Here is a 27,521-nt window from a genome sequence, read left to right as displayed (position 1 = left end):
CTCATTCAGACTGCTCTTACTCCCTAATTTTTCAGAATTCAAGCCTGAAACAATTTCTAAAAGACTATTGACATATAGTGGAAGGCATAGGAACTGCAATTTGAGTCCTAAGTCAATGGATACTGTAATGGCATTGAATAGAAAACTACAAAACCAAATTAAAACTACTTCCTGAATGGATTTTTCTCAGATTTTTGCCAGCCAAATTAGTTCTGTTATACTCACAGACACTATTTTAACAGTTTTGGAAACTTTAGATTGTTTGCTATCCACATCTACCAGTTATATGCATATAATATCTTCTGGGCCCGAGTAGCAGGCAGTTTAATTTGGGCATGCTTTTCATCCAAAATTCAGAATGCTGCCCCCTTTTTTATTTATTTATTTATTTCACCTTTATTTAACCAGGTAGGCTAGCTGAGAACAAGTTCTCATTTACAACTGCGACCTGGCCAAGATAAAGCATAGCAGTGTGAACAGACAACAACACAGAGTTACACATGGAGTAAACAATTAACAAGTCAATAACCCTAGAGAAGTTAACGTTCTTTTGTGAGGTAGTCGGATCTTTCCATGATGGAGTATGTTGTTCCTCCATAGCGTAAAGCTGTTGGTACTCGAGCGTAAAGCTGTTGGTATTCGTTGATTTCCCTCAGGATCTCCTTAGAATCCAGGTTGGCTCTTTACTGCAACCAGTTGTTTTACGAAAAGATAACAATGAGTCTTTCCCATAACGATGACAGGTGTCTGTAGTACATTACAGCTAGCACTCATGGATTCCACGCAAAAAAATGGAACACAAACTTGCAGTCCCAGCCGTAAAGGCTAACCGCGTCATGGAATCCTTAGCAACAAAACTGATTAAAAATCGATTTAAATCACGGCTGTGACTATAACAGATTGTGTGTTTCATTGAAAAACGCAAGAAAAACTGCTCTCTGAAAGCTAAAAATAATTTCCATAAGTCACTTCCACGAGTTGTTAAAAGAGGACAAAATTTAATATCGACCTGCATGCAATTCATACAAATTCCACACGATGAATTAATTGTTGGAAAATCCATCTATCTGGCATCCGTTTCTTCCAGTCTTCACCCGGATGTTGTTAATGAAGACATTGGCAGCAATTGATTTGCAAACGAGGAGCTATTGAATATACATCGCCCTGTAATCATTTTGATAGATTATAAACGTTTACTAATACCTAAAGTTGGATTACAAAAGGATTTCGAAGTGTTTTGTGAAAGTTTATCGTCAACTTTTTTAATTTAAAAAAATTACGCAGCATTTAAAAACGATGTTTTTTTCTGAATGACACAGCTTCCATACAAAGCTATTTTGGGTATATATGGACCGATTTAAACGAAAAAAAGACCCAATAGTGATGTTTATGGGGCATATAGGAGTGCCAAGAAAGAAGCTCGTCAAAGGTAATGAATGTTTTATATTTTATTTCTGCGTTTTGGGTAGCGCCGGCTACCGCAAAATCTGTTGTTTACGTGTCGTGCTGGTATTTTGGGGGGTGCATGCTATCAGATAATAGCTTCTCATGCTTTCGCCGAAAAGCATTTTAAAAATCTGACTTGCTGGCTAGGTTCACAACGAGTGTAGCTTTAATTTAATACCCTGCTTGTGAATTTTGATCAAGGTTTGAGTTGTAACGAGTACATTTAGCATTTAGCGTAGCGCATTTGCATTTCCAGGTGCCTACTTGAGACGTCTGCGTCTCAAGTAGGATCAAGAAGAAGAAGAAGAACCTCTAGTGACTCCCCATCCCGCATGAGGGAGCATAATCATCGACTGACACTAATTAGGACAATGCAACGGACATAAATATTCCTAGAAAATATTCCTATTGAAAATCACAAGTGAAATATATTGAGACACAGCTTAGCCTTTTGTTAATCACCCTGTCATCTCAAATTTTCAAAATATGCTTTACAGCCAAAGCTAGACAAGCATTTGTGTAAGTTTATCGATAGCCTAGCATAGCATTTTGTCCAGCTAGCAGCAGGTAACTTGGTCACGGAAATCAGAAAAGCAATCAAATGAAATCGTTTACCTTTGATGAGCTTCAGATGTTTTCACTCACGAGACTCCCAGTTAGATAGCCAATGTTCCTTTTTTCCAAAAATATTATTTTTGTAGGCGAAATAGCTCCGTTTGTTCTTCACGTATGGCTGACAAATCGCCCGGAAATTGCAGTCACGAAAATGCCGAAAAATATTCCAAATTAGCACCACAATATCGACAGAACATGGCAAACGTTGTTTATAATCCATCCTCAAGATGTTTTTCAAATATCTATTCGATGATATATCCGCCGGGACAATTTGTTTTTCAGTAGGACCAATTGGAATAATGGCTACCTCTGTATTTTACGGGAGAATCACTCTGGGAGCCATCAGGTGACCAGTTGCGCAATGTAGCCGCTTACGGGTATTCTTCAGCATAAATGCGTAATACTACATCACAATGCTGTAGACACCTTGGGGAATACGGAGAAAAAGTAATCTGGTTGATAGCCCATTCACTGCTCAATTGGGACGCATTGGAACGTAGCGCTTTCAAAACACTTCCAGATTGGATTTTTCTCAGGCTTTCGCCTGCAATATCAGTTCTGTTATACTCACAGACAATATTTTTACAGTTTTGGAAACGTTAGAGTGTTTTCTATCCTAAGCTGTCAATTATATGCATATTCTAGCATCTTGTCCTGACAAAATATCCCGTTTACTATGGGAACGTTATTTTTCCAAAAATGAAAATACTGCCCCCTAGTCACAAAATATAGTGATCCTAACTGATTTAAAGACAGGGCAGTTTTACTAGGATTAAATGTCAGAAATTGTGAAAAACTGAATTTAAATGTATTTGGCTAAGGTGTATGTAAACATCCAAATTCAATTATATATATATATATAAAACATTATTTTTTAGAAAGAGTGTTTATAAACAGTATAATCTTTGAAAATTATATCAGAAATACCACTGGTGGGGTTATGTCACACATGCAGCTAACAAAAACATGTGCAAATGTCTGCTCTATCCAAAATTACAACCAACTATTTGCAGCATTACATCAAAAATGGAAGAGGCAAGCGGAAGGGGGAGAAAGTAAGAAACTTGTCTGTCACCCTGCATTAAATACCAAAATAGGTTGAAGAAAAATTATGAGAAATTAAAAAGAATACAAGTTTCATTGAAGGACCAAAAACAAACAAAAGATAACTCATGTAAATGTATATAGTACTGTATGTATAAGCTGGAAGTAGACCCTTAATCTATAACGAATGTTATCCTCCCCCCAAAAAGTATTTAACCAGGGCACAGATATCAGAACTGCATTGAGATAAAGAGATTGATGCAGCTTACATCTCAGGTGGATGATAAGCAGGGAGGTCTCAAAGAGAGCGAGAGAGAGGCAGTGATAGACATGGAAAGAGATGGGTAGAGGTTGTGAGAGAGAGAGAAAGACAGAGAGAGAGAGAGAGAAAGACAGAGATAGAAAGAGAGACAGAGAGAGAGAAAGAAAGAGAGAAAGACAGAGATAGAAAGAGAGAGACAGAGAGAGAAAGAAAGAGAGAGAGAGAGAAAGACAGAGAGAGAGAAAGAAAGAGAGAAAGACATAGATAGAAAGAGAGACAGAGAGAGAGAAAGAAAGAGAGAAAGACAGAGATAGAAAGAGAGAGACAGAGAGAAAGAAAGAGAGAAAGAAAGAGAGAAAGACAGAGAGAGAGAGATAGAAAGAGAGAAAGACAGAGATAGAAAGAGAGAGATAGAAAGAGAGAGACAGAGAGAGAGAGAAAGAAAGAGAGAAAGACAGAGAGAGAGAGAAAGACAGAGAGAAAGAAAGAGAGAAAGACAGAGAGAAAGACAGAGAGAAAGACAGAGAGAGAGAGAGAGAGAGAGAGAGAGAGAGAGAGAGAGAGAGAGAGAGAAAGACATAGATAGAAAGAGAGAGAGAGAGAGAAAGAAAGAGAGAAAGAAAGAGAGAAAGACAGAGAGAAAGAAAGAGAGAAAGACAGAGAGAGAGAGAGAGAGAGAGAGAGAGAGAGAGAGAGAGAGAGAGAGAGAGAGACATAGATAGAAAGAGAGACAGAGACATAGATAGAAAGAGAGACAGAGAGAGAGAAAGAAAGAGAGAAAGACAGAGAGAAAGAAAGAGAGAAAGACAGAGAGAGAGAGAGAGAGAGAGAGAGAAAGAAAGAGAGAAAGACAGAGAGAAAGAAAGAGAGAAAGACAGAGAGAGAGAGAGAGAGAGAGAGAGAGAGAGAGAAAGACATAGATAGAATGAGAGAGATAGAAAGAGAGAGACAGAGAGAGAGAGAAAGAAAGAGAGAAAGAGAGACAGAGAGAAAGAAAGAGAGAAAGACAGAGAGAGAGAGAAAGAAAGAGAGAAAGACAGAGAGAAAGAAAGAGAGAAAGACAGAGAGAGAGAGAGAGAGAGAGAGAGAGAGAGAGAGAGAGAGAGAAAGAGAGAGAAAGAAAGAGAGAAAGACAGAGAGAGAGAGAGAGAGAGAGAGAGAGAGAGAGAGAGAGAGAGAGAGAGAGAGAGAGAGAGAGGGAAAGACATAGATAGAAAGAGAGAGACAGAGAGAAAGAAAGAGAGAAAGAAAGAGAGAAAGACAGAGAGAAAGAAAGAGAGAAAGACAGAGAGGGAGAGAGAGAGAGAGAGAGAGAGAGAGAGAGAGAGAGATAGATAGAAAGAGAGACAGAGACATAGATAGAAAGAGAGACAGAGAGAGAGAAAGAAAGAGAGAAAGACAGAGATAGAAAGACAGAGATAGAAAGAGAGAGACAGAGAGAAAGAAAGAGAGAAAGAAAGAGAGAAAGACAGAGAGAAAGAAAGAGAGAGAGAGAGAGAGAGAGAGAGAGAGAGAGAGAGAGAGAGAGAGAGAGAGAAAGACATAGATAGAAAGAGAGACAGAGACATAGATAGAAAGAGAGAAAGAAAGAGAGAAAGACAGAGATAGAAAGAGAGAGACAGAGATAGAAAGAGAGAGACAGAGATAGAAAGAGAGAGACAGAGAGAGAAAGACAGAGAGAGAGAAAGAAAGAGAGAAAGACATAGATAGAAAGAGAGACAGAGACATAGATAGAAAGAGAGACAGAGAGAGAGAAAGAAAGAGAGAAAGAAAGAGATAGAAAGAGAGAGATAGAAAGAGAGAGACAGAGAGAAAGAAAGAGAGAAAGAAAGAGAGAAAGACAGAGAGAAAGAAAGAGAGAAAGACAGAGAGAGAGAGAGAGAGAGAGAGAGAGAGAGAGAGAGAGAGAGAGAGAGAGAGAGAGAGAGAGAGAAAGACAGAGAGAGGGAGAGAGAGAGAGAAAGACAGAGAGAGGGAGAGAGAGAGAGAAAGACAGAGAGAGAGCTAAAGAAATACAGCAATAAAGAAGGAGAGGAAAGACCTGTGATATAATAGCATGCAGAGAATGAGAGCTAGAGTGTACTGTATGTGTGAAAGACAATCAGAGTGAGCAGCAGAGACAGTTTGTTAATTGGGGTGCAGTCTTGCATAAGAGTAAATCCAAACCCTATCTGCAATACCAGTGTGTCAGCTCACTAGCACCACAACCAACAAACACACACATGCCACGTTTACGCAAACATGCACACACGAGCACACACCCACCCACACACACATGAACAAACACGCAGGCCTGAGGCTGTCAGGCCCGGAGGGTGAGTGTTTGTAGTTGAACATACAGAGCGGCTCTTATCCCTTGGGCATGGTTGCCTTGGAGCGTGCTTAGATGGTCTATGTGTCAGCGGGGGACGGGTGGGGTGGCAGGCTGAGATTTGAGTGACAGGCATAGAGACGGGACTTCAACAGGATATGACCCGCTGGAGCCCAAAATACACTGGGGCTGCATCTTCTAAAACCTAACTAACCAAACACCTCTTTCTCTTTCTCTTTCTCTTTCTCTTCTAAACCTGAGCTGCATTTCATTTCAAACAGTTGCACCCTCAGCTTTGATCTATTCCCTCCCTCATTGACTCCCCTTCACTGGTCTGATAATTTTGCAGGTGAAAACAACATGGTGGAACGGACTGAAGGTTTTTTATACAGAGGAAGATGGGGCACTAACAGGATACAACCCACTGGGGATCCTAATCCTCAGAGCTCATGCTGGCTCTCCTATAATTTGACCACCCAAATACTAAGAGGAGAGAACATGGACTCTTTGTCAGAGTCAGTGGAGGGGAGGGAGATACTCACTGGGCAAAGACGTCATTTCAACATCTATTCCACATTGGTTCAACTTAATTTCATTAAAATGATGTGGAAACAACGTTGATTCAACCAGAGTGTGCCCAGTGGGTAGTATGTCTGAGTGGAACAGAAAGGCAGAGAAAGCATTGGTACAGTAGGTAGGACATTTGTTTGAAAAAGGAGGTTGCGTGAACTCTACATAGATACTGTATGTAAGTATGTTATAGTCCCATTAATATTTGAGTTGTGCTGACTAGATCTGATCTGGCCCACAGTGAGTTTGTGTCAAAGACATACATGATAACATACTCTGTGACATTCAAATAGTGTTTTACTGTACACTATCAGCACTTCTCTCCAATTAACATTCCTTATCCCTTTTAATTATTCATTATGGGAAACATTCTTCTCTTTACAATTACTTTCTCATCACTAACCGACCCCGTTGGAAATGTAATTGTGTAATTCATTGCGTGCATTAGGCCATGGTCTGTAAGTGAATGGTGTCCCATTCCCTCCCTCCCTCCCACCACTATCACTATGGTGCACCCAGAAGCCAGTTAGATGTAGAAATCAATAGAAACACAGTGAAACAGGCTGATTGTATTGAGCTGTATGTTCAACAGTGCTGATTAATCTGTTAAACTGGACCAGGGTTCCTGTCCTCACTCACTTTCTCGCTCGATGGGCTTCTATAAAGAATTTACCTGACCTCCTCCAGGCTTGGCAGGGGGAAGAGTAGTGTTCTGGTGACATGACATAATAACCATGTATCTAACCACCTGTGGCTGAAGAACACAACACAAATACTGTGTTGGATTGTGAATGGTGGGATTTTATTGCTTTAATCAGGTTTTGAATCTAACATGTTGTTTTATCTCCACCTCTGTTTGTCAACCCCTCTCTCTCATGCTCCCCCCTCTTTCTTTTATACCCCCTCTCTATCTCTCTCTTTTTTATCCTCCTCCATCTCCTCCTCCCTCCAGAGGTGGACTCGCTGCGTATCCTGCTCTACTCAGTAATCTTCCTTCTCAGTGTGTTTGGCAACCTGCTAATCATTGTGGTCCTGACGGTCAACAAGCGCATGAGGACGGTCACCAACTCCTTCCTGCTGTCCCTGGCGGTCAGCGACCTGATGATGGCCATCTTCTGCATGCCCTTCACCCTCATACCCAACCTCCTGGAGGACTTCATCTTCGGGCCCACCATGTGCAAGATAGTGGCTTACCTCATGGGTAAGAATGGGGGACTGGAAATGTTGAGGGCGCGTGTGGGAGATATCGAGGCTGGAGAGAGAGAGAGAGAGAGAGAGAGAGACAGGATGGATATCTGTCTAACTTTCTGATCCACTCTATCTAGCCAAATCTCCCAATCATGTTTTACTAACACATCCATATGACCTTAAAAACACATCTTCATTTAGAAGTCCACTGTGCATACTGATCTGATTCACAAGCTGCAGTTAGGGTCACATTTAATCTGATCCCTAATGGTTTGAAAAGTTTGAACTTTAAGACTTAAACAATTGCTGAAAAAATGACTTGTGTCATCCACAAAGTAGATGTCCTAACCGACTTGCGAGAGCTATAGTTTATTAACAAGAAATTTGTGGAGTGATTGAAATATGAGTTTAAATGGCTCCAACCGAAGTGTATGTAAACTTCCGACTTGAATTGTACATACATACACTTACATACAGTTGAAGTCGGAAGTTTACATGCACTTAGGTTGGAATTATTAAAACTCATTTTTCCACCACTCCACACATTTCTTGTTAATGAACTTTAGTTTTGGCAAGTCAGTTAGGACATCTACTTTGTGCATGACACAAAGTAATTATTCCAACAATTGTTTACAGACAGATTATTTCACTTATAATTCACTGTATCACAATTCCAGTGGTTCAGAAGTTTACATACACTAAGTTGACTGTGCCTTGAAACAGCTTGGACAATTCCAGAAAATGATGACATGGCTTTAGAAGCTTCTGATAGGCTAATTGACATAATTTAAGTCAATTGGAGGTGTACCTGTGGATGTATTTCAAGGCCTACCTTCAAACTCAGTGCTTCTTTGCTTGACATCATGGAAAAGTCCAAAGAAGTCAGGGAAGATCTCAGAAAAATAATTGTAGACCTACTCTGGTTCATCCTTGGGAGCAATTTCAAATCAAATCAAATCAAATCAAATTTTATTTGTCACATACACATGGTTAGCAGATGTTAATGCGAGTGTAGCGAAATGCTTGTGCTTCTAGTTCCGACAATGCAGTAATAACAAGTAATCTAACTAACAATTCCAAAACTACTGTCTTGTACACAGTGTAAGGGGATAAAGAATATGTACATAAGGATATATGAATGAGTGATGGTACAGAGCAGCATAAGCAAGATACAGTAGATGGTATCGAGTACAGTATGTACAAATGAGATGAGTATGTAAACAAAGTGGCATAGTTTAAAGTGGCTAGTGATACATGTATTACATAAGGATACAGTCGATGATATAGAGTACAGTATATACGTATGCATATGAGATGAATAATGTAGGGTAAGTAACATTATATAAGGTAGCATTGTTTAAAGTGGCTAGTGATATATTTACATCATTTCCCATCAATTCCCATTATTAAAGTGGCTGGAGTTGAGTCAGTGTCAGTGTGTTGGCAGCAGCCACTCAGTGTTAGTGGTGGCTGTTTAACAGTCTGATGGCCTTGAGATAGAAGCTGTTTTTCAGTCTCTCGGTCCCAGCTTTGATGCACCTGTACTGACCTCGCCTTCTGGATGATAGCGGGGTGAACAGGCAGTGGCTCGGGTGGCTGATGTCCTTGATGATCTTTATGGCCTTCCTGTGACATCGGGTGGTGTAGGTGTCCTGGAGGGCAGGTAGTTTGCCCCCGGTGATGCGTTGTGCAGACCTCACTACCCTCTGGAGAGCCTTACGGTTGAGGGCGGTGCAGTTGCCATACCAGGCGGTGATACAGCCCGCCAGGATGCTCTCGATTGTGCATCTGTAGAAGTTTGTGAGTGCTTTTGGTGACAAGCCGAATTTCTTCAGCCTCCTGAGGTTGAAGAGGCGCTGCTGCGCCTTCTTCACGATGCTGTCTGTGTGAGTGGACCAATTCAGTTTGTCTGTGATGTGTATGCCGAGGAACTTAAAACTTGCTACCCTCTCCACTACTGTTCCATCGATGTGGATAGGGGGGTGTTCCCTCTGCTGTTTCCTGAAGTCCACAATCATCTCCTTAGTTTTGTTGACGTTGAGTGTGAGGTTATTTTCCTGACACCACACTCCGAGGGCCCTCACCTCCTCCCTGTAGGCCGCCTCGTCGTTGTTGGTAATCAAGCCTACCAATGTTGTGTCGTCCGCAAACTTGATGATTGAGTTGGAGGCGTGCGTGGCCACGCAGTCGTGGGTGAACAGGGAGTACAGGAGAGGGCTCAGAACGCACCCTTGTGGGGCCCCAGTGTTGAGGATCAGCGGGGAGGAGATGTTGTTGCCTACCCTCACCACCTGGGGGCGGCCCGTCAGGAAGTCCAGTACCCAGTTGCACAGGGCGGGGTCGAGACCCAGGGTCTCGAGCTTGATGACGAGCTTGGAGGGTACTATGGTGTTGAATGCCGAGCTGTAGTCGATGAACAGCATTCTCACATAGGTATTCCTCTTGTCCAGATGGGTTAGGGCAGTGTGCAGTGTGGTTGAGATTGCATCATTTGTGGACCTATTTGGGCGGTAAGCAAATTGGAGTGGGTCTAGGGTTTCCAAACTCCTGAAGGTACCACATTCATCTGTACAAACAATAGTATGCAAGTATAAACACCACGGGACCACGCAGCCGTCATACCGCTCAAGAAGGAGACGCATTCTGTCTCCTAGAGATGAACGTACTTTGGTGCGAAAAGTGCAAATGTCACGTTCGTCGCATGAAGGAGACCAATGTGTAGCGTGTTATGTGTACATTCTCTTTATTAAAAGAATGATCACCGAACAAACTAACAAAATAACAAACGAAACGTGAAACTATACAATAGAGTGCTGACAGGCAACTACACATAGTCAAGATCCCACACCAGAAAGTGGAAAACAGGCCTGCCTGAAATATGATCCCCAATCAGAGACAACGATAAACAGCTGTCTCTGATTGGGAACCATATCAGGCCAACATAGACATACAAAACCCCTAGACATACAAACCCTAGACATGCAAAAACCTAGAGTACCCACCCTAGTCACACTCTGACCTAATCAAAATATATGGAAAACAGAGATATCTAAGGTCAGGGCGTGACAGTACCCCCCCCCCCCCCCCCCCAAAAGTGCGGACTCCCGGCCACAAACCTGAACCTGTAGGGGAGGGTCCATCTACCCTCGGTGGCAACTCCGGTTCTGGACGCAGTCCCCGCTCCCTACACTGATCCCTCCGCTTCTGTGGAACCGGACCGTGGATCGTTGTCGGAGGAACCGGACCGTGGATCATCGCCGGAGGCTCAGTACTGGGAACCACCGCTGGAGGATATGGACTGCAGCTCTTCGCCGAAGACTCTGGACTGCTGCTCGTCGATGGAGGTCCCAGACTGGGGACCGTCGATGGAGACCCCGGACTGGGGACCGTCGCTGGAGGTCCCGAACTAGGGACCGTCGCTGGAGGCCCCAGACTGGGGACCGTCGCTAGAGGCCCCAGACTGGGGACCGTCGCTGGAGGCTCCGGACTGGGGACCGTCGCTGGAGGTTCCGGACTGTGGACCATCGCAGGAGGTTCCGGACTGTGGACCGTTGTTGGAGGTTCTGGACTGGGGACCATTGTTGGAAGCTCTGGACTGGAATCTGTCGCCGGAAGCTCTGGACTGGGAACTGTCGCCGGAAGCTCTGGACTGTGGAGGCCCACTGGAGGTCTGATGCTTGGGACCGGTACAGGTGTCACCGGGCTGATGACATGCATCTCAGGGCGAGTCCGAGGAAGAGGCACAGGACGTACTGGACTGTGGAGGCGCACTGGAGATCTGATGTGTGGGACCGGTATAGGTGTCACCGGGCTGATGACACGCAACTCAGTGCGAGTCCGGAGAGGAGGCACAGGACGTACTGGACTGTGGAGGCGCAAGGGAGACCTGATGCGTGGGACCGGTACAGGTGGCACCGGGCTGATAACACACACCTCAGGGCGAGTGCGGAGTGGAGGCACCACCCTTCCTGATTGGATGCTCACTCCAGCCCGGCAAGTGCGGGAAGCTAGCACAGGACGCACTGGGCTATGAATGCGCACTGGTGAGCTGATGCGTGGGACCGGAACAGGCGACACCGGGCTGATGACATGCACCTCAGCACGCCCGCTCTGCAGTGCTCTCAAAACTAGCACCTCTCCCCGGAATCTTGCGTTGAGCTCCTCATCCAACTCCCTGACTTGCTCTGGTTCGCTCCTCGGCCCCGCCTCCCCCCTAAATGTTATTGTGGTTGCCTCTCATGCTTGCTCTGTTGAGCTATCTCCTCGTATCGTCGCCGTTCCGCTTTTGCTGCCTCTTATCTCCTCCTTAGGTCGGCAATACTCCCCGGCCTGCGTCCAGGGTCCTTTTCCCTCCAGAATCTCCTCCCAGGTCCATTCCTCCTGAACACGCTGCTTGGTCCATTTTTGGTGGGATCTTCTGTCACGTTCGTCGTATGAAGGAGACCAAGGCTCAGTGTTGTGTGCATACATTCTATTTATTAAAAGAATGAACACCAAACAAACTGACAAAATAAGAAACTAAACGTGAAGCTATACAATAGAGTGCTGACAGGCAACTACACATAGTCAAGATCCCACACCAGAAAGTGGGAAAAAGGCCTGCCTGAAATATGATCCCCAATCAGAGACGACGATAAACAGCTGTCTCTGATTGAAAACCATATCAGGCCAACATAGACATACATAACCCCTAGACATTCAAAACCCATAGACATACAAAAAAAGCCTAGACATACAAAAACCTAGAGTACCCACCCTAGTCACACCCTGACCTAACCAAAATATATAGAAAACAGAGATATCGAAGGTCGGGGCATGACAGCAAATCAATCCCAGAACAATAGTAAAGGACCTTGTAAAGATGCTGGAGGAAACAAGTACAAACTATCTATATCCAAAGTAAAATGAGTCCTATATCGACAGAACCTGAAAGGCCGTTCAGCAAGGAAGAAGCCACTGCTCCAAAACCGCCATAAGCCAGACTACGGTTTGCAACTGCACATGGGGACAAAGATCATACTTTTGGAGAAATATCCTCTGGTCTGATGAAACAAAAATATAACTGTTTGACCATAATGACCATCGCTATGTTTGGAGGAAAAAGGGGGAGGCTTGCAAGCTGAAGTACACCATCCCAACCGTGAAGAACGGGGGTGGCAGCATCATGTTGTGGGGTTACTTTGCTGTAGGAGACACTGGTGCACTTCACAAAATAGATGGCATCATGAGGGAAGTAAAATTATGTGAATATTGTTAAGCAACGTCTCAAGACATCAGTCAGGAAGTTAAAGCTTGGTTGCAAATGGGTCTTCCAATTGGACAATGACCCCAAGCATACTTCCAAAGTCGTGGTATAATGGCTTAAGGACAACAAAGTCAAGGTATTGGAGCGGTCATCACAAAGCCCTGACCTCAATCCTATAGATAATTTGTGGGCAGAACTGAAAAAGTTTGTGCGCGCAAGGAGGCATACAAACCTGACTCATTTACACCAGCTCTGTCAGAAGGAATGGGCCCGAAATTCACCCAATTTATTGTGGGAAGCTTGTGGAAGGCTTCCCGATACGTTTGACCCAAGTTAATCAATTTAAAGGCAATTCGACCAAATACTAATTGAGTGTATGTGAACTTCTGACCCAGTGGGAATGTGATGAAAGAAATAAAAGCTGAAATAAATCCCTCTCTACTATTATTCTGATGTTTCACATTCTTAAAATAAAGTGGTCATCCTAACTGACCTAAAACAGGGAATTTTTACTAGGATTAAATGTCGGGAATTGTGAAAAACTGAGTTTAAAAGTATTTGGCTAAGGTGTATGTAAACATCCGACTTCAACTGTATATAATCTAAACTCTTAAGTTTTGTTAGTTATCTAGTTTATTTTTCTTTATTTTCCAACAGGTGTTTCCGTGAGTATCTCCACCTTCAGCCTGGTTGCCATAGCAATTGAGCGCTACAGCGCCATCTGCAACCCGCTAAAGTCACGGGCGTGGCAGACCCGTTCCCATGCCTACCGGGTGATTACTGCCACCTGGTTGCTGTCCTTCATGATCATGAGTCCCTACCCGGTGTTCAGCCACCTGGTCCATGTCCCCCTGAAGGACAACATCACCATCGCACGCATGTGTCGCCATATCTGGCCCCACAGGGAGGTGGAGCAGACCTGGTGAGTGTGTGTGTCTGTGTATGTGTGTGTGTGTGTGTGTGTGTGTGTGTGTGTGGGGGGGGGGGGGGGGGGGGGATGGGTACATACTCATACTCATCTTACTTTTTGCTTACTACTGTTTTCCTAATACTTCATTTTATGGGGTTTGGGTGGAACTGTATTTACAAAGAAAGGAAAATCGTCCTACACTTATGAATTGATGATACAGAAATATTGTGTTTGTATACACAGTAGAATATAAAACGATCACTAAAATGCTCTCAACAGCAAAATAATTTAAACTTGTCCTCCAGCTGACCATTTCCCACCAGAGAAGCCATTAATGTGTCATTGTAGTAGAAGTGCATCCCAGGTCACCAGGTGCATTGTGGATGACTGTAGGGCTCCTCTGGGGGAGGAATTAGACACAGCCTGTGTACAGTACAAGACGTACTGCTGCTCTCTCATTATTATTTTATATTGGTAGCCTACTGCCATAACCCCTTATTGGTGGAGTGGAGTCCTGTGAGAAAAAGACACTTGAGGCTTTCCAGTCTACAGAAAAGAACAACTACAGTCCAGTGGAGGCTCCTCAGTGGAGGAAGGGGAGGACCATCCTCCTCAGTGAATTTCATAAAAATAAAAATAGTGAAACATTTAAAAAGTTATGCTTTTTACATAAAACTACACAAAAAAATATTCACATGTCACCAAATAATTGATTAAAACACACTGTTTTGCAATGAAGGTCTACGTTAGCCTCAACAGCACTCTGTAGGGTAGCACCATGGTGTAACCAGAGGACAGCTAGCTTCCGTCCTCCTCTGGGTACATTGACTTCAATACAACATATAAGAGGCTCATGGTTCTCACCCCATTCCATAGACTTACAAAGTAATTCTGCCAATTTCCGGAGGTCATCCTCCAACCTATCAGAGCTCTTGCAGCATGAACTGACATGTTGTCCACCCAATCAAAGGATCATAGAATGAATCTAGTAATGAAACATATGCTACAACTAGCTAGCACTGCAGTGCATCAACTGTGGTAAGTAGTAGACTCAAAGGGAGAGAAAGACAATAGTTGAACAGTTTTGAACAAATTAATTCATTCAAAAATGAATGAGGAGCGAGAGAGAGAGAACTAATGTTAACTAACTCACTTTTGTACATCGCGCTGGTCTGTATAATTGACCTTAATTTAAAGCCCAAAAAACGTAATTCTTCCAGATCACCTGTAATATCAAGACCATTGTAAAGCACAAGATCTCCCCTTTCCAACAAAATCAATGACAAGACCTTCATGATGCCCATCTCTGCATGATTCAAGAAGGCAATGAGCTCCATCGGGTCTTTTTAAAAACGGTGGGTGGGGAAGCGAAACCTATTGTGTGATAGTGAGAAGGAGAGATGTTTTGTGGGGAAACAGCTTTTTTCACCCAATTTGTCCAACTTATCACATTATCACCTCTAAAATGTAAATAAAACACTATAAAGAGTTGATATAATGTGTCATTACATACCTATTTGAAGGTTTGTGTTGAATATGAGTCTGTTTTTTAGGGCGGTGCTAAAGTTATATTCAGAAGTAAATAGCGGCTGTCGCTGCTTTTTGAGAGTCATGATGGCTTGCAGTGATGACGCAAAAAATGACTAGGTATCCTCCTTACCCTGTCCCTTTCTTATTTTTAAACAGTGAGGGAAGCACTGGTGGAGAGAGGCTGTAAGACACAGCATTAGTTGCTTTATGCGTGCTGTACATTACGTCATGACACGTCACAATTTAATGTACAGCATTGGAGGGGTCAGTTTTTTCAACTTTTCTCCAATACTATTGAGCCATTACCATGTCAATCAATGGTGGAATAGAAACGTAGTTCACACCCCAGATTTTGATGTTAACACAGTCGCTACAGTCCCATTAGTTTTCATTGCAGCCTTTGTACGGAATGGGGTTAGTCACCTTTTTTGTCCTTTTTTTCACTTTCACCTACTTAGCTAGCAAATGCAGCAAGCCAGTTTTGCCAACTCAAACACCCAGCTCATCCAGATGGATGCTATGTTAGCAAGCTGGCTATGACTATTCAACACTGGAACTCTTCCAGGTAAGCTTCTGGTTTGACTAAATTATTGCCCGCCGTGTAACTGCTAAACTACTTACTGTCTGTACACTGTACTGCATGATTGTAGCGGGTTTACTAATGCATTAGTTCTATTAGCTATGTTATTTTAGCCAATGTGGTGACAACAATGTAGGCTGTCTGTAGCGGTTATGATATGAAGGTTTGATTTTGGAAAGTTTTTTTTGCCTGGTCACAGACAGCTGATGTGTTGTGCATTGAAGTCCACAGGCAAAGGGAAAGGTGAGAGGAGGAGACCACGTAGATGCGAGAAGGAATACAACAGGCTGTTTCTGTGGCTATGAAAGTGAACTATTTGCGTTTGATCAGGGGTGTGTTCATTCCGTAGATTCTGTTGAAAAACGTTTCTTAAATGGAAGCAAACGTAACGAAACGGGGATAAACATACCTGAATTTTTTCAATAGAAATTCTCATTTGCAACTGTTGGACTAATGATTGCAGCCTAGGTCAGCTAGATGCAGGCAAGAGTGTGCAAGGCAGTATAGAATGTGTCACTGTCTGTCCATCTGTCAATGTCTGTCACCTCAAATCTTTCTCTCGACCTGTGTGCACCTATGCTGTAAACTTTCATTCCTAGGCTAGGTTCTAGTAACCTCATGATGGGTATATGGGAAAGTTGAGTATCAATGATGTTACATTGAACTAGGTGAATGGAATATGAATGACAGTCATCCAATATGCTGTAATAGAAATAAGGCCATGCTCATTAAAAAAATGAACATCCTCCCTCATCTTAAATGGCACCGACTGCCATTGTTATAGTCATTAAGAGAGCCTTAAGAGAGAAACACACCTCAACAGTTTTGTTTTGTTTTGGTCTTTCCCTACAAAGCAGGCTCAGGGGTAGCCTAGTGTCTCACGGTTTATGCATCGCCCTCCAGTATCTCCACCAGTACTAACTCCGCTCTCGGCCTCGCTAACCTCTCAACCCCTTACTCTCTTTCACATCTTACGATCTCTCTAACCCTCTAATTCTTCTTCTCCCTCTTCTTCATAGCCCTCTTTCTATTGCCTCCTCATCCCTTCTCCATCTGTTTGTCTGTCCGTCTGTCTCTCTCAACCCTTCATTCCTCATCTCCTCATCCTTTATCCCTCATCCTCGCTCTCTGAGGAACTCTGACCGAAATCAACCATACATGTAAATGTTAACTTGTTAAGTGTGTTTTGTCTTCCACTGTGTGTTAACATCCAGTGCTGTCATTCACAGGGTTCTCTGGGGTTCCTCTCCAACCTCTCGGTTGTCAGACATCCATTTGAAACCACTATTGAGATGAATCAAATGCACAAAACGTTCTCTTTATCTTTTCTTCCACTCAGGGTTTAATTGTGAGTTACAAAGTCTAGAACACTACGAACCAAAAATAAGAACAATTATTGCAACGGAAAATGCATGCAAATCAAATTATTCTAAACTGCTATCGGCTCTCTTATGATTGAGGAATATAATTATAATGGCCGTGGTAACTCTTCAAAGGAAAACCCAACATTTTATGTATAGCTATTAAGGCTATCATTCATGTGACTTTCCCCAGAGCGGTAGTTAAATTCGAACAATTCCCATTCTCAATTCACCAGATCAATGTTTCTAGGAAGATGTAGCCTTGGTTTTGGCACTATTACTTGTATTCTGAAATTGTATTTAGTCACTAGTATTGATTGTACCCGTTTAAGGCTTTTAGTATGAAGCACTTAATTATTCCCAGAAGCCACCTGCTTGTGTCAGAGTCAAGGAGAAGGAGCTATTATGTCGATGTGATTCCTGGCTGTTCTTGTGAAGGAGAACTAATACAAGACTAAATACTTTATCTGTTGTAACCTGTGAGTTATTTTATTCTAAGTCCCACGTGTCCTCTGGAGAAGAGATTATAATATATAGATTTTCACAATCAAGACATTACGCTTACAAATGTATTTAGAGTTCCTCTTTTCAGATATTTTGTCCTTCATGATGACAACTGGTTGGAATGGATAGTATAAGAAACAACATCGTGGTGTCTTCTATAGTGTTAGAGTAGTAACCAATATTCATTTTTTCAGCACTGAGCAAATTTCAGATCTACTGAGCATAAACTCGAACATTGTGAACATTCTGTGCAACTTCTGGCATGCGTTTTTATTGTGAACACTGAGGCTGTACCTGCTTTAAGTTACCAATAACAGTGGCGAAGTAGGCTACTGTGGCTATTTGATAACAATGTAGGCCTATCAGAGTGGCCTACCATCAAAAACAATGGTGAAAATGCATCCCACAACATTTATGGAAACAGCTGTTCTATAATTCAGCCTACAGTAGCAGCCAATGTGTGGTTGGCCTACATTCTATGAAACCTTAGGAAAAGATATGTAGGGCTTGACAATAACCTGTTTAGTCATGATGAAAATGTGTTGTTTGATGTAAGAAACCCCTTTACAAAATAAAGCTCATTATTATTCCCATACATTTATTACAGAGAATCAGACAAATTATGCTACCCTCTGTCTATTGGCTGCTTAGTTTATTCAAGCCTGCCTCAAAATATAACCCTGCCCCTTTGAGATAGAAAAAATGCTCTTTACCTGACTTTTCAAAGATGGCTAGAAATGCACACGTTTTGTGCTCTTGTAGGAAGCAACTACTCCCCTTTGCTGACTAGAAATTAGCTATAACTCGGCTAATAACTCCCTTACTAGCAAAGAATATGAACAAATGTGAACACATGGCTACATGCAGCTCTCGCTTTGATCTCACAACAAGTGCATCTACTCACGACCACTCATGCTTTAAACACAGTCCAGTTCAAAGTGAATGGCACAGACCATATATAGCAATGGTCTATTTGCATATAGGGGTACTGCAGCTCAGATTGGTTATACTGCACCGGTCTGTAGAGTACGGGCTGAGTTGTGCCTGTCAATGCAATAGAATACTACTCTGGTGCATTCTCCCTACAATAAAATCTATTGCATAGATACATTTGCATACTAAGTCTTGCAAATTTCGTTTTGTTTTGGTATGTTGCATTGAAAGTGGCTAATATTGGCAATTCCCACAGTAGAGGGAAACATTGATAGTCTTAACTAAAGGGGAAAACTAGAAAGATGAGTGGAGTTCAATCTTGTGCTTCTCAGCACGGGCTGATGTATCTTCTGCATGGCAGTCCAAGGGGAGCTGCAAGCCCGCACACTCGCACAGCTTAGAGGAAACATTGGTAGTAACCATTATGTCATGTCTCCACCGGTTGTATCCCAGCACAGATATTCAAGAACTTCCTCTACCTAACCTCTTTCTGGAAGTCTCCCGTGAGCAAGCCCTCTTCTTTTATGCATCTATCATGGGCTCCCGAGTGGCACAGTGGTCTAAAGGCATTGCATCTTACTGCTAGAGGCATCACAACAGACCCTGGTTAGATTCCAAGCTGTATCACAACCTGGCTGTGATTGGGTGTCCCATGGGACAGTGCACAATTGGCCCAGCATTGTCCAGGTTAGGGTTTGGCCGGGTAGGCCGTCATTGTAAATAATAATTTGTTCTTTACTGACTTGCCTAGTTAAATAAAGGTTAAATAAAAAATAAAATATCAGTACTCCTTGTGGAAGCTGTCCTCAGGCACAGATCTAGGATCAGCTTATCCTCCAAAAATCCTAACCTTAATCATTAGAGGGGTAAGGTACAACTGACTTGTTAATCCCAGTTCCTGTGTGTGTCCCAGGAATATGATGTTGCTGCTTACGCTCTTTGTTGTTCCGGGTGTGGTGATGATCGTAGCCTATGGACTTATCTCCAGAGAGCTGTACCGGGGAATCCAGTTTGAGCTGGGTCAGAAGACATCATCCCCCAGTGAGTCCTTCATTACTGCTATTTAATTATTCACACATGTATTCACTTCTTTCAGCAGCTGGGTAAGTGAGAAGACATTAGAATGCGGAATTGGCATGAACAACAAATGTTAGAATTTTAGTACTGAACATATTGTGTATCTTCTAGTTTCTGCCCATTAGTGCTTCCCAGATGTTTTAATTATGATCCAGATTATCTTGGATTTGAGTGCACCCTCTCTCTCTCTCTCTCTCTCACTCTCTCGGATTTATCAGCATGATAATCCTAATTATGGTCACACAGAATAAACATTTTATTAGCAGTACAATCATGGTAATGTGTTGCAGGTGTGAGCAAAATACTCTTTAGTCAGTACGAAAGGGCTCAGTTCAGATTTACAAAATCAAATCCTTTTTTACACGTTTTGATTTAAGCACTTCTTAGAAGTTGGTATTCAGACTTACTATATGCAGGTGCGTAACAGGCTTTGCAAGTGGGGCTCCATGGCACGCACTGAATTAATTGAATTCAACTGCTGAAAACTCTCCCACTTTCTGTCCAACTGATTTTCTCAAGGAGTTTTCATTCAATAGGGTTTTCAGTACATTTACTGTTTCTAAAGCCATTCCTTTAAATATGGTGTTCCATTAACTTGAATTCTCATGTTAGAATTTTATAGAAAGACAAACTAGAATATATATTGAGAAAACGGGTTCAGAATAGGGATCAATGAAAGAAACCATCTAAACATGCACATTTGTCTCCTTTTCAGTACCAATTGGTAGATACTCTGATCTTGTATATTATTTAGGGTTAGGAAAGTATTTATGAATTTTTATAAATAGTTTAGAGAGCCTTTACACACAAAATATGTAAATGAACATAATATATATCCTGAAAGTAGCTATATTCAATTGTTTCTTTCCATTAAATATTGTACAGTGATTAAAGTGTACAATAGGGGTTGACCAGTATTCCTATATATCTACCTTAATAATCCTCACTAACCATAGAACTGTGATGACAACTGTTCAGTCATAGGGAACCATATACCAGGCTCCAGGGTTTAAACTGCTACGTGTGGTCTACGTTCCAAAAGGATTCAAAAAGGTTACATGTTCCAAATGATTGCACAACTTGTAATCCGTTGTTAGAAATCCTCAGGAACAACCACACAAATGTGAGGAAAGAAAGGTAAACGAACAATGTAATGGGATGACGCAAAATGTAAGGAAACTAACACTAAAGTGACAGTTATTAATGTAGGTTGGTATGACTGATGGTGGCTACCGATAGTGGCTAATATTTAACATAATACAAAATGTAAAAAATACAGCGAAAGGTCTGGGAATATAATTATATAATATAATTAAAATATTCTAGAAATCATAAATCAACTCGGTAGGTTGGCATTATACTGGCATTTGCACATGGTTACAGAAGCCTATAGCTTGGGTTTCCACATTTCATATCTGCAAGTTATAAGGCCAGCATTTCATAAACTTCACTGTGGAAAAGGTGATATGTTGATATGCTTCAGTCTGCTGCCATGTAGCTGGTTTCACATTTGTCTCCAGAGATCATAAGATAAAATAGATTCAAACAATTGCAATTTATATTTACAATCCCCTTATCCAAATGGCTTACTCATTTACCTAGCACTTATCAATAGCTACTATCAATTTGTAAATTACAGTGCATGGAGAACGGTGTTATTTTTATCGTAAAAAAAGTAGATGTTGTTCCACTTGGAACCAACAGGTTGCTTGACCTTAACGTATTTTCACTGTGGGCAAAGGTGGTGGAATTATTAGGGAATTAAGTCAAGGTCAAAATATGGCGTATCTATAGACGCACCTCTGCCACACCTTAACTTCTTTGATCTAGTGGGTGAATAGTATGCTATTCTCGTACCTGTTCAAGGTCAGAATACGCGTAGAGGGAAAGGTGCATAAAAAGGAAATGATGTTCCATTTAAGCATGTTTAACTCAGGTCGTAATCGGCCCCTAAGTGAAATAGCTGGGATGATCAAATGTGTAGAGTGTATTTGCTGCTGATGCTTCATTAGAGGATGAAACTGGCTGATGGCAGTATGCCTCGCCTTCACCATCTGTCGGTCCAATATGAGAGAGTGAGGGACAAGGGGAGTTGTGATGTAGAGAAAGAGAGAATGCGAAGGCACATTAGCCCTCAGATGTAAGATGACGCAGGTTTTTTGGTGATTCATCGCCGTATCAATTAAGGTGAGCGACTGTTTTTAAGAGGCATGATTCACAGAAACAATTTCCACTGGGATCTTTAATTGTGCCAATTATCAGACACGGAAGACAAGAAACTTGGTACAGGTGGAAAGTACAGATAAGCAGGGGATGTGTGTGTGTGTGTGTGTGGCTCGTTTTGCCTCAATTCAGATGTATGGGGTGTTAAATGGATCATAGACTTTTGTGAACTTCTGAAATGATTAGTTACGGAACGTAATTGATCTGACCCCTCACCACAGTTTTGGAACTCTACTTACTATTCTTTGCTCGCCCCTTCACAGGTCTAAAGAATGGCCTGACCGGCACCGTGTCTTGCGGCAGCGACGACGGCGATGGTTGCTACGTCCAGGTCTCCAAGCGTCCACACTCCATGGAGATGTCCACTCTGACATCATCTACTGCGAGCACATCCAAAGTGGAGCATGCCCGCAGCAACTCCTCAGAGGCCAAGCTCCTAGCCAAGAAGCGTGTGATCCGGATGCTGGTGGTGATCGTGGCTCTGTTCTTCCTGTGCTGGATGCCACTATACTGCGCCAACACCTGGAAGGCTTTCCACCCAACCTCTGCCCGCCGTGCCCTCTCTGGTGCCCCCATCTCCTTCATCCACCTACTGTCCTACACCTCGGCCTGCGTCAACCCCATCATCTACTGCTTCATGAACACTCGCTTCCGCAAGTCGCTGCTTGCCACCTTTGCTTGCTGCTGTCGCCCTCCCTGCCGACGCCAAGGGCTGCGGGATGGAGAGGAGGACGCAATGGCTTTGGGGGTGTCCATGTCCAAGTTTAGTTACACCACAGTCAGCACTATGGGGCGTGCTGAGGGAGGGACCACTGACTGACTGGGGGACAGGGGAGACCAGAGAGATATGTGGTTATGTGAACGGTTTAGTCATTTCTATAGGGGAAACCATTAACCTGTTGTCATTAAGTATGGGGGAGATTAGGTTTGGGCGGTATCCAGATTTTCAAACCTTCCTACCATTCCTGTACCATACCGGGGTACAAGTTATTACCGGCATTGCACACAAGGGGGGCTATTTATTTTCAAAAGCAAAAAACAACGCCAACAAAACATTTAAACAATTCTGATTTTTTTACTCACAAAACAAATTTGGGCAGGATCCAGGAGGGGATTGACTTATTTAACATATAGTTATGAGCAGTGGCGTAGCATTTATATATTTACGGTATTCGAAATCATACCGTCGGAATTTCAAAATTCCCCCGGTATACCGCCCAAGACTAGGGGAGATGCACCCACAGTCTATAGGGAAGTCAACACAAGACCATGACTGTAATGCTAATGTCAAGACCAATTGGCTCAGAGATGTATTATCTAGTTAAATTAACCTACTGTATGTCAATGGGTAGATCAAACCTGTAGTCCTTTAAAAAAGGGAAAATACTCATGGCCTATGGAGAATGAATACCCAACATACCCAAAGGAAAAGGACAGTTATACACTGTTCAATAGTTGAAAAACAAAAGAAAATAATGGAAATATAATAGCACTGTTTTTCATTAGCATTTGTCCCAAGCGATGGAAAACAATGTTTCATTTAATGGTATGTAGCCTATGTAGTTATTTCGTTATCATCTGGGACTCATTAAAACAGCTTGCATTCATTTTTACTGTTGAACCCCTAAAATAGGATGGGAACTAACATCAGGGTAGAATAAAAGGGTTATGTGTTGGTAGGGAGATATTCCTGAATGATACGCTATGGAGTTGAGGTGCAGTAACTTGTGGAATACCATTTGCAAAGTTTCTACTTATTTTCACGTTGCTTTGGGTTTTTACAATGCTGATGATGTGCTTATTATTAGTGTTGTCAATGTCCTGATGATGAGAAACTCTGTTGTGGACTATAAGTGCGTGCCTGTAAATGCTGATCTTTCTTTGAGTATCATCTGTTTGCTGTGCTGTGGACTATGTATTTCATGACGGACATTGTAAATACGGTGTTGCTACATCATGGTCTTAGCCAGACTGGATTGGATGTGGATTGGAGGCCAGACTCAACTGCGACCAAACCAACCCAACCTTACCGAAGACAGCAGCGATAATGAAAGTAAGTAATGTGGGGTATTAGGGAGGTACTGTTACTGTATATTTAGGCTGTTAGTCTGGATCCAGCTCATTTGTCTCTTTTAGAGGTGCATCCTTGCTTTTTCAAAAACAGCTCGGTCTCTGCAGAAAACTGACGACACAACAACTTGTGTTGCATATCATTGACCTGCTGTGTACAGTGTATGTGCTCTGTTGCCATCTAAAGCGCCATGTTGTCCATGTATCCACTGCACTGTTGGTGTGTGTGTTTGTGTTGCTGCTAACAGGGTGTGTAAAGTTACTCAGCTGAGCAGGGGAAAGATTCTACAGACATTACTGATTGGCTTCAGCATCATCTAAACTGTCAAAAATGTACTGTAATTCATACAGTAAAACACTGGCAGCACAGAAGCCTGAGATTTACAGGACCTTTACTAAAATATCAATTTACAGCATATTACTGGAACACCTGACTACAGCCACATGCTATATTTCTAGAATCTACAGTGTATATGTGACAATAAAACATATACATTGAGTGTACAAAACATTAATATGGAGTTGCACCCCCTTTTGCCCTAGGAACAGACTCCATTCGTCGGGGCATGGACTCTACAAGGTGTCAAAAGCGTTCCACAGTGATGCAGGCCAATGTTGACTCCAATGTTTCCCACAGTTGTGCCAAGTTGGCTGGATGTCCTTTGGGTGGTGGACCATTCTTGATACACAAGGGAAACTGTTGAGAGTGAAAAAACGAGCCACATTGCCGTTCTTGACACACACAAACTGGTGCACCTGACACTTACTACCATACTCCGTTCAAAGGCACTTAAATCTTTTGTCGTACCCATTCACCCTCTGAATGGAACACCTACACAATCCATGTCTCAATTGGCTCGCCTTCATCTACACTGATTGAAGTAGATTTAACAAGTGACATCAATAAGGGATCATAGCTTTCACCTGGATTCACCTGGTCAGTCTATGTCATGGAAAGAGCAAATGTTCTTAATGCTTTGTACACTCAGTGTGTATGTTCGTGTTTATCTCGTTTTTACGCAAGTTTTTAGACAAAAAATATGATAGGGTACTGTATTCTGTGAGATATAGCATTCTCACCAATGGGACACGCCTCAATACAGTATACAGTATGTAAATGAGATTCTTTCTCCACCTACGGCAGTTTGTTACAGTGTCGATTTAGCCCAAATCACCTGCTTATGCAGCTGTGTAAAAATGACATCATGTTGTAGATTATACTATTTGGAGGCTGACGTTATCAAATTCAAATCAGATGTTGTTGACTGAACATGACTGCTCTCTCTGAGTTACGAACATACCCTTATTATGTCTTGTCTTTAATCTGGCTACAGAATGCGACACATTATTCTTCATATTAGATGGTCTCTTTTGGGCGTTTCTCTTGGTCAGGTTGGCGGTTTCCTTCATGCATGTGGTTGCGTTAGAAGTGGCATCTTATTCCCTACAATAATGCACTATGGCCAAAAGTAGTGCACTATTTAGGTGATAGGGTTCCATTTCAGACAAACCCCTTAGTCTCTGCCTCATCCACTCTGCTTGTACTAATTGTGTTGTGATCTATTGTGATCTCAGCCCGTGAGAGTGGAATGCTGTCAATTTCACAAAGAAAGATGTATGGTGTGCTTTTGTGAGGTAATATTTGACGAGCGCATGTCCATAATGTATTTGAGCAGTACAGACAAGGGCCTGTTCTGTGTGGCTGCCCCAAATGCATGTATGGAATCTAAAATCTCTCATGATTTGTATTAATCTCCATTGTTGATATTGTGTTGTGAGTAGACCATGTAGAAACAGAACTTTGCCTTAATCTAGGGGACTGGGTCAAGAGACGGTGATTAGATGGCATGGGGCCTTCATCCTTCATCTCTGAGGCTGAGTGTAGGGTATAGGACAGGTTTTCTTTGAAAAACAATTATTCAGTGTCTCCTCTCCTTGGCTCAACATTATCGCTGCTGAATAACAACCATCTGCTGCTCACGCTCCTCCTCCTCCAGCAACAAAACAGAGTGTGTTGTGTTAAAAATCGTCCCCTCCAGGGAGAGAGGGGGAGAGGAGTCACACTCAAAGCCTTCCCCAAGCTTTACTCACATGGACACTGTTGACTAATTATTACTCATCCTCAGCGCACCGGAGATCTGCCCACTGACCTTCTCTGCCTCATCCGTTTCTCTCTGTTCCCCTTTCATCTGCTAACTGTGGCATAGATGTCAGAGTCGTGGGGAAGGCTTCAGCCTGGAGTGTGTATGCAGGGACAGCATGAGAGAGCAGAGAGCAGAGTAGTGAGCAGAGAGGGTTTTCAGGCAGACATACAGGCTGGAGAGAGAATGTACTTTAAGCAGATGTCCCCCAGATGTCAGAGCAGAGCCCGGGGAGCATGAGAGAGTGTGCGGGGGAGAGAGAGGAACATTCACCAGATTCAAGCAAAGGTGTAAAGTAACTTGGCGGGATGTGGCTCTGATTTATGCACTGTGATCTTGATTTTGATTTCATTTTGTGAGTGCATCTTTGCATTACATCTTGTAGGAAGATAAAGCAATGCACTACTACAATGACCTCTCTAGCTCCTTCCATTATGTTTTTCTGAGAACAATGACAAATAACACAGACTTACTTACTCTCTATCCCAGTGGTAGCGTCATTCTGTGGAACAGATTGAAACAGAGGTAAATGAGTGGGATCTCTCTCTCTCACACACACTCACACACACCCACCCACACACACAAGATACATGAGATATTAATGCCTCTGCTGGTGGCGTATGCCTACAGAATGCTTAATGCATTGGGGCGGTAGTCCAGGATTGGAAAGCCCTCCTTAACGTCCGATAAGAGATGCTGATTTTCCAATGGTGGCAGAGAGAATGTTCAGTGTTATGACTTTGCTACACACACTCACACTGTCTCCTTTCTTTCTTTTTTTCTATATTATCCCCCGTCACAAAGATAGCAAAACAAAATACACTGCAGTACATAAACAAAAGTATGTGGACACCCCTTCAAACTAGTGGTATTTCAGCCACACCGTTACTGACAGGTGTGTACAATTGAGCACACAGCTATGCAATCTCAATAGACAAACATTGGCAGTAAAATGGCCCGTACTGAAGAGCTCAGTGACTTTTAATGTGGCACAATCATTGGATGCCACCTTTCCAACAAGTCAGTTTTTCAAATTTCTTCCCTGCTAGAGTTGCACAGGTCAACTGCAAGTGCTGTTATTGTGAAGTGGAAACGTCTAGGAGCAACAACGGCTCAGCCACGAAGTGGTAGGCCACACAAGCTCACAGATCAGGACCGCCATATGTTGAAGTGTGTAGCACGTAAAAATCGTCTGTCCTCGGTTGCAACACTCACTACCGAATTCCAAACTGCCTCTGGATGCAATTTCAGCACAATAACTTTTTGTCAGGAGCTTAATGAAATGGGTTTCCATGGCCACACACAAGCATAAGATCAAAATGCGCAACGCCAAGCGTCAGCTGGAGTGGTGTAAAGCTGGCCGCCATTGGACTCTGGAGCAGTGGAAATGCGTTCCTGGAGTGATGAATCACGCTTTACCATCTGGCAGTCCGATGGACAAATCTGGGTTTGGCGGATGCCTGGAGAATGCTACCTGCCCCCAATGCATAGTGCCAACTGTAAAGTTTGGT

General features: G+C 42.7%; 1 protein-coding gene across 1 annotated transcript in view; it reads left to right on the top strand.

The window, feature by feature from the left end:
- LOC139380398 (cholecystokinin receptor-like) overlaps positions 1–22,619 on the top strand; it is a 50,821-nt gene extending 28,202 nt beyond the window's left edge. Inside the window, exons 2-5 of the mRNA XM_071123038.1 lie at positions 7,201–7,449; positions 13,339–13,603; positions 19,413–19,540; positions 22,063–22,619. Of these exons, the coding sequence (XP_070979139.1) occupies positions 7,201–7,449; positions 13,339–13,603; positions 19,413–19,540; positions 22,063–22,619 (1,199 nt within the window). The remainder of the gene's footprint in view (positions 1–7,200; positions 7,450–13,338; positions 13,604–19,412; positions 19,541–22,062) is intronic.
- Positions 22,620–27,521: the final 4,902 nt, after the last annotated feature.

Source organism: Oncorhynchus clarkii, chromosome 22, assembly GCF_045791955.1.
Source record: "Oncorhynchus clarkii lewisi isolate Uvic-CL-2024 chromosome 22, UVic_Ocla_1.0, whole genome shotgun sequence".
NCBI classification, from domain to species: Eukaryota; Metazoa; Chordata; class Actinopteri; order Salmoniformes; family Salmonidae; genus Oncorhynchus; species Oncorhynchus clarkii.
The sequence above is the reverse complement of the archived record's forward strand: the minus strand, read 5'-3'. Positions and strand labels throughout refer to the sequence as shown.